At 37.4% G+C, this 8639-nt stretch overlaps 1 protein-coding gene across 1 annotated transcript in view; it reads right to left on the bottom strand.

The window, feature by feature from the left end:
• The window catches only part of KCNU1 (potassium calcium-activated channel subfamily U member 1), a 245574-nt gene that overhangs the window by 114202 nt on the left and 122733 nt on the right, over positions 1 to 8639 (bottom strand). Inside the window, 2 exon segments of the mRNA XM_007935054.1 lie at positions 1696 to 1796; positions 1941 to 2030. Of these exon segments, the coding sequence (XP_007933245.1) occupies positions 1696 to 1796; positions 1941 to 2030 (191 nt within the window).

Genomic DNA, 8639 nt, shown 5'->3' with positions numbered 1-8639 from the left:
GTGGCTGTGATGATGGGCTCAAGTATAGCAGAGATCATGGAGCTGGTGTGGGATCGGGCAGTGTTTCGTTCTACTGTGCATGGGGTCACTATGAGTCGGAAACAACTCAACGGTACCTAACAACAACAACAGCAAAACCCAGACAGAGCCTAGATTCCTGACAAAGGACTCAGTCCATTCCCTGGGTGCACGTGTGTACGTGCGCGCGCACACACACACCCCTACACACTCCCTTGCTTCAGGTTGGTGAGGGGTATTTAAACAAACTATATCTATTATTTTTGTGATATATGACGATAGAAAATGCTACTAGTGCCTCCCTTTCCATTTGGATGCTTGGTGGAGTGCACCTGAAAAGTGTCCAGTCACAATGCAGAAGAAGATAGGGCAGATGTGTGTTAAGCAGAGAGAAGGACTGAGAGGGCATCCACCTGAGTTTCCACATCCTGACATACATGAGGCTGATCTAGAAATCCCAACCAACAGAAGGGCCAATAAAAGGCAGAATGGAAAGTCGAAGGGTGCTGGTAAGGAAGGCTTTACTGAACTCAAAATTACAGGCTATGGCAGGGACAAAAGATTTCAGAAACAGATGACAGAAGGTGACCCAAAGCCTGTAGAAACAGATTCATTGGTTACAGATGTTGCAGAGGTCACAGAAGTTGACACATACTGTCCAGAGGGAATGAGATCCCTCAGGAGAGGTCAGTAAGGACTTGCATGAAAGGATATTTTGCCTTTTCACTACAAGAATAATCATGATGCTAAGCAAATTTAATTAGCACCTGGGGAGAAGGATAGTAGAAAAACACTTAAAAGAAAAGCCCTGATAGAAAATTGAAACTTTGAATTGATTGAGTTTAGATCTTCAAACACTGGGGGTTTACCAAAAAGCTCTGAATGTACCTGGAAAAGACTGTTAAAACAAGAAGCAACTAAATTATCATGAATGCTTGGAATTAAGGAGAAGTGGGAAAGGAAGTCTGGTGGTGGAGTGCCTAAGGCATTTGACTACTATCCAGAAGGTTGGTGGTTCAAACCCACCAGCCACTCTACAGAAGGAAGACCAGGTAATCCACTTCTGTAAAGATTTACCACCTTGGAAACCTAATGAGGGTCTTTATGAGACAGAATTGACAGTGGGTTTGATCTTTTTTTGGTATTAAGTGGAAAAGATAATTGGTGGATCCTTCTAGAGAAAATAGAGAAAGTTACTTTCAGTATCACTATCAGAGTGAGTAAATTTTAAACTCTCCACAATCCATTAAGAACTCAAGAGAACTCAAGGAGAGGTCATGGGGTAGTGTTCTTATGGTCAAGCAAGTAGTCAGATACAGGCTGGATTTTCAGTCTCAGTTTGGGAAAACAAGTTCAATGTGGTTTAAAAAAAAAAGAGTCAAGATGCCTGGATTGAGTTTGGCAATGTCACCAATTGACCATGTGACTTTGAACATTACTTAATTTCTTTTGGATCACATTCGTTTGGCTTGTTAGATTTGAGCTAGATAGCAAGTAAGGTTTCTCCCAACACTAACAGATTGATTCTCAGGTTTTGTATGCCCATTGGAGAAATGTCTGCTCCTTTTTGCAAACTTGAAGGAGGCATTGCCTTTTAGGAACTACAATCTTCTACACTTCCCTTGTCCAGGTCTCTAGAAGTTGGGTTACAGACAGCAAGACATAAAGTACAGTTACCTGTGATGTTACATCGAAGGCTCTTGGTTTTGCAGCCACATTTTCCAATTATCTCAGGATTATTCACATCACTGTGACAGGTGGAACAGTAAAATAAGGCTCTGGACAATGAAAGCAAATCAAGAATGACTTATGTGAGGCTTAACACTAGGGAGGCATGGCGCTGACTCAGTCTGTCTGCCATTAAGTTGTATTTGCTTTAGTGCTTTCCCCCCATAAAGTAATAAAAAAAAAAAAAAAATTACCTTTTGACTTCCCTTGCAGATTCAGCAATAAAGAACCCCATTGTGTTCTTACACAGCCTAACTTGTGCAGATGGATTTAGTATCAGACCACTGGAAACAGAAAACAAAAATATAGTAAATTTTCCCTCTGATTTCTGTGGCAATATTTGGTGTTTCATTCTGTCATTACCAATGGATTCTTTAAGTTGCAGAGTGAACAAGAATCAATCTCTTTTTATTGCCAAACACAGTGGAAAGTGTGAATTTGACAATATTTAATTCTTTGATCGGTGTTAAATATGGATTTATGTTAAATATGAATGGAGCTAGGTAACCACATGATTGCTGTGTCCTTGCATTGAGGGCAAGTTTCTTCCTGATTTTGTAATAAATCTGAGATGGTCAAACTAATTCTGATGTGCGAAGCCTTGCTAGCGTAGGCTATCAAATTACAAACAGGCCAAGGAAAAAAGACCACACATTTGCTTGTCTTCTGATCATCCTAGCAGTATATATCCTTAGGTCACTTGCCATTTAAAGTTGTTAAATCTAAAAGTTTACTTCCATTAGTATAATCTTCCTGATTAACCAGTTTGACTCACAAGTTTCTTTTATTTGTCTATGCAATTTTTGAACTTGCATATTTCTTTTCATTTCATTTTTACTTATCTTGATTGCAAGCTCCTTGAGAGAAGGATTCACATGAATTTTCCTTGTTACTCGAACATTTTGATTTTATATTTTTTTAAATGATATATGTGTTTGAAAATTGTACTTTGAAAACGTCATCCATAACACTCCTTGATGCCATGTTTCTATATGACTTTTTTGAGGTGGCGTAGTGCCTAAGGTATTTGACTGCTAACCAGAAGGTTGACAGTTTAAACCCACCAGCCACTCCCCAGAAGGAAGACAGCGCAATCTAGTTCTGTAACATTTTACTGCCTTGGAAACCCAAAGGGGGTTGCTATTCATCGATATCGACTGGATGGCAGCGAGTTTATTTATTTTTTTTTTTCAGATTATTTCATTTTTCTTTTTTCCCCCTTCTGGGTGTCCTGTCTTTATTCCATTTACTTAATATCTCATCTTCAGTGTGGTAAGGTCCTACAATCCCATAACTCTTCTGACATCTTTTGGAATGAAGAAAATACTCTTACTCTTTTTAAACTTTGAAATTCACATTGGAAAGAGGTTACATCTTAATTATGGCAATGCTCATTTATTTATTTTTGGTGGAGAACCAAAATAATTTGCAAATATAGGAGGGTTCTTACGAAAATAAAAGGGCTTGGACAACAGAAGCTCTTCTTGAAACTCCAGCCCCCTAACCTTATGGCAAGAGCAGAACGATGTATAGCTGTGTTCAGGAATATCATCACCTAAAACATTGTACGGTGCTTTTCCATTACCTGAGACTAATGAATAGTCTGATTTATTTTAACTTAGAAAGATAAGTTATATGGGTATCTCCCCCCTAAGTACCATTGGTTTATGTTCACTGACTAGCAAGTATGTGTGCACTTTGTTGCGTCTTAAATATGTCCTTTTTTCTTTTTTAAAATGAGGTTGTTTTATGAACTCATGTTATAAAGAGCCAGCCTGTCATGATAATATTCCAGTTTCATTTGAGAGAAGAGGGGAACTTCTATTGAAGATTTTCCCAAACGAGCATTATTGCTTGATCTCCTTCATGAATTATGGCTAATAGCTCTATAAGGGAATCTTCCTCACTGGAACAAACTCAGAACATTGTTGGGATAGAGTCAGATTCAACTTTATCTCTTAGCAGATGACAAATTATTGTCAAAAAAGTATTCTCTAAAACAAATCCTTATGCTATTCCAGGACTTTGGCAAGTCTCAGAGTGTATTCAAGTGTATCAATTAGGGGAAGAATTAGGAAACAATTACAAAAATAGGGTTTATCAGTTTTTCAATATTACCCCCCCCCCCAAGATGCAGCCACTGAGTCTTCCTTCTACTAATAGGAGCTGTGGTGGATTTTGTACAGCATGGTGGTCAGAAACAGCATCTGGAGCCAAACTGCCTGCACTCAGATTCTGCCTCTGCTACTAAGGAGTGGTGTGGGCTTTGGTAAATTTTTTATTCCTTCTGGGCCTCAGCTCTTCCTCCTAAAAAGAGACTAATAATGGTACCCATATTATAGCATTGTTTTAAGCACTCAAGAGTTATGTGTATGTTCTGAATATAATTCCATTATACATATATACCACAATTTGTTTATCTCTTTATCCATTAATAGACATTTGGGATATTTGCACCTTTTGGCTATTTAGAATAAGGCCTCTATATACATTCATGTATAAGTTTTCAAATAGACATGTTTTCATTTCTTCTGGGTAAGAGTGAAAAAGCAGTGCAATTTTTGGTTTATTTGGTAATTCTTTATCTACCTTTTGAGGATATGCCAAATTTTTTCCACAGTGGCTGCACCATTTTACATTCCCATTTCTCTACATCCTCACTAGCACTTGTTTTTCATTTTTGTTGTTGTTGTTTTTATTGTGATTTGGGTGCAAATTTACAAAGCAGATTCATTTCACTCTCAATAGTTCATGCACATTTAAATTCATGGCCCTGATTATAGTCCCCAACCATAAAAAAACTCCCTTCCTCTCTCCTCCCTGTGACTACACCTTCCTGTGCCCTTATTATCTATTCTGTCTGTCCTGTCTGTCCAGCTTTCCCTTTGTGTAAATGCTGTTCCTCTGATGTCTCACAGCTGATTGACCTAAGGAGTGCATGTTTCTAGAGTAGGTGGTTTTCAAAAATTCCCTTAATTTCTGTTTGTCTGGGAATGTCTTGATTTTACCCTCATATTTGAAGAACAGTTTGGTGGATATATAACTCTTGGTTGGCAATTCTTTTCCTTTAAGATTTTGTATACGCCATCCTACTGCTTTCTTGCCTGCATGGTTTCTGCTGAGAAATCAGAGCTTAGTTTTATTGGTTGCCCATTGTAGGTGACATTTTGTTTTACCCAAGCTGTTCCCAAGACATTTTCTTTGTCTTTGGTTTTGGAAAATTTTATTATGATATGTTTTGGTAACTTTCTCTTGGGGTTTATTATATTTGGGGTTTGTTGTGTTTCTGGGATAGATATCTTCTCTTCTTTCATGATGTGGGGGAAATTTTCTGTTAGCAAGTGTTAGGCAATTTTTTCAGTGGTTTTTTTTTTTTTTGGCCTTCTCCTGATCTGGGATTTCAATCAGATGTATGTTGTTTCTTTCATGCCATTCCATATAACTGTTAGGTTTTCTTCATTTCTCTTAAATCTTTGTTCTGATTTTTCCTCATACAAATTGGTGTCAAATGATTTGTCTTCCAGTTCTAGGCTACTATTTTTCCTTCCACTGGGTTATTTATCTCTGTAATATTTGTGTTCATCTTCTGGATTTCTAATTGCTGTTTTGGTATGATTTCTATTTGTGTATTTATTTTGTTATGTTTTTCTTGAATGATTTTCCTTCCTGAATTCTTCCAGGATACTATCTTCTCATTGCTTTTCTTTATGGTTTCCTTGAACTCTTGGAGGGATTCTCAATATTCTCAATTCTTTATAAACTAGTTCTATTGCTTGTTCTTCCTTGGGGAGATTTCCTCATTCTTTAGCTTGGACACTTATTTCTACTATCTTATTCTGGTTTTTTTCTTTTCTTTTCTTCTTCTTTTTTTTTTTTTTGATCAGAAGTTGTCTGTTGTTTCCTAGACATTTTGAAGTTGTTGTCTTTATTTGTTAGTTATGTATTTATTTGTTTCCCCTTGGTTTTATGTTTTAGTATATCTGAAAGTGCACTTCTTTGGTTGTTAACTTGGCTGTACGGGGTCTCTCTCCAGCTTTCTTTGTGTTGGTGGAATCACTGGTGTGGATGTGGACGCAGGTTTCTGTTTATCACGGAGAGGATTTGCAGTTGGGATGAACAAGTGTTGTCTGTCATTGATCATGCGGTGCAGGAGCTACTGGTGTTATTGTCTGTTGGGTAAGGTGGTCACTGTAGAAGCTACAGCTGACTAGTGGAGGGCTAATATGTTTCTCCCATTGGATGAGGCAGGAGAAATAAAAAGAAAAGAAAAAAGCCAAGGAGAAGAAGGAGAGATGAAAATATAGAACAAAATTAGATGACAGGAAATAGGGAACAACAAAAAAAAAAGAATACAAGAAAAAGAAAACAAAAGTGAGTGGGTGGGAGGGATGAAGTTTTGACAAAAATGAGACAATGAAGAAGCAGTGGAGGAAGTGACCAGATATAAAGGAAGAAAAATTGGGCAAGGGGATAATAGAAAAATGAAGGGAGGATAGATTATGTGAGGAAGAATCTTTCCAGTTATGTTCAGCCAGCAGCCCTAGAAACTGGCTGCTATGTCAGAATCTGCTCACTGACTGGAGCACCCACACAAGAGAAAGGAGACTGGTGCAAGAAGCGATTCCCAGGAAAGAAAGCCAGAGGCTGTTTTTTGTGCTCAGTGCGAGATAATTCAGTCACCAATGCAGGCACAGAAAGGGCAGCTGGAGCCCTTGGCTCTACCTGGAACTGCCGGCCAATAATGTCACCCAGCCATCAACTAAAGTCCCACAGATCAAACCCACCAACTGCCCCAGAGGAAAAAAGAGCCACCCTTCTCCGCACAGATCCACAAGTCAGGAAATCCCAGGTCCCAGTTCCAATCTGTGTTAAAAAGTGTTGCCAAGAGTTGGCCTCTAGCCCACTGCCATGTGACCAATTTGAGGTTCTGTTTATTTGGAGAGAGTCTCTCTTTCCTTTCTCCTACTTCCTTCAAGACTCTGTGGCAGCTTAAGCTAAGGGTGTCCTGTTTCATTTCCCAAAACAATCTTCATCTCCACTTGTGGTCCCAGCTCACCTTGAAATAGTCCCATTGTGACTATTCTGAGTCTTCCATGATTTTTCTTTTCCTCCTCTTCAACCTCCTTCATATTTCTAATGACTTCTCTTTGGCTCTACCAGCTGGGTGGATTTTTTTTTTTTAATTTTTCCCGGTTATTTAACTTGCTCCATTTCACTGCCTTCACTGGATCTAATACTTTATGTTCTCATTAACTGCTCATAACTCCAATATCATTATTTTGCATCTGGTTTACCTAGTTTCTCAAACTCTGTTGCTAGAGGGATCTAGCACACAATCTATTAGTACGACACCATCTTCCTCTCTCTTATTTTTCATTTCTTGATTGAAGCCATCCCAGTGGGTATACAGTAGTATCTCATAATGGAATATAATTCAGCCATAAATGGAACAAACTTTGATATATGCTATAATTTGTGTGAATCACAAAAATATTGTGCTAAATGACAGAAACCAGATACAAAATGCTACTTATTGTATGATTCCTTTGATACGGAATATCAAGAATAGGCAAATCAATAGAGACAGAAAGCAGATGAGAGTTTCTCAGCATATGGGGCAAGAGGGAAAACGGGACTGATTAATAGCTACAGGATATTTTATGGGGTGATGAAAACATTTTGAAACTAAAGAGAGCTGGTTGTTGCAAAAATTATAAAACACTATTATTACCGAATTGTATACTTTCAAATGATTATGTTATGTGAATTTCATCTCAATTTAAAAAATTAAATGAAATAAAGAACAAAATGAGTGAAAAAAAATGAGAGTTTATATATATAAAGCATTGTAATTATGTTGGTTGTAAAGCAACAATTATGTAGATGATTTGAATTATCGATATCTCTGCCAAATCGGGATTTGATTCCTTTTCTTCATCTGATTTTCAGTGAAAAACCAAGGTTAAACCTATCTTAGAGGATATTTCTTTTCATTGGGGATTAATGTGTGTTTGGTAGTAAACAGTACTGAGACTACTTGAACTGTGTGGAAATCAGTTGCTCAATAAACATATCTGGTTTTATGATGTCCCAACAGTTATCTTATTGAGTGTAGAGAAATCTAGGCTATAAGAGTTGGAAGTAAGCATAAGAGCACATGGTCCAGTAGGTTCCAAACGCAATGAATTAACTGACAATATGTTTGGGAAATTAAAAAAATATTCTCAGGCCACACTATTAGAGATTTTGATTGTGAAAATTCATGGGGTTTTGAAATATTTGTGACTTTAAAACTCTGCAAATAATTCTGATGCATAGACAGATTGTCAAAGGCCAAAAATGTTAAATCTTTAATTCTGGATGCATAGCCAGATTATCAAAGACCAAAGATGTTAAATCTTGATCAAGTTTTAGGCGGGTCTGAAACCCAAACTGCTTGGCTTATGATTCCAGGAATCTATGCTTTTCGCCACGACCTGTTTCCAATAGAAAGTTCATCTGTACAAGATTGTATAGATATAGATGGTGTTTTTACTTAAGCATGGCAGGATTGTTAAATAGAATTTAATCAACCAGGAAATACTATTAGTTATTCTTTCCTTAACATTTGCTTTTTATAGTACCCCATTGATTTCTTTTCTTTAGAATATCTTCTACCTACTTTATCCTCTGCCACATCTTTTATTCTTTCCAATCACAGCAAACCTTTCCATTTATCCACAGCTCTAATTTCCTTATAATGCTTCTAGATGGAAGGAATACACAGAGCCACTGTACCAAAAAGAATTGGTTGATTTCCACCCATTTCTGGAGGTAGCATATGATTAAGAAGTCATTCCTGGATTGTCAATCTGATATTCAGAGTGACTGAATAATAAAGTTTCACAATAATT

Source organism: Orycteropus afer, unplaced genomic scaffold, assembly GCF_000298275.1.
Source record: "Orycteropus afer afer isolate SDZICR_OR568_19922 unplaced genomic scaffold, OryAfe1.0 scaffold00024, whole genome shotgun sequence".
Classification (NCBI taxonomy): domain Eukaryota; kingdom Metazoa; phylum Chordata; class Mammalia; order Tubulidentata; family Orycteropodidae; genus Orycteropus; species Orycteropus afer.
This window is presented reverse-complemented; position numbering and strand designations above follow the sequence as displayed.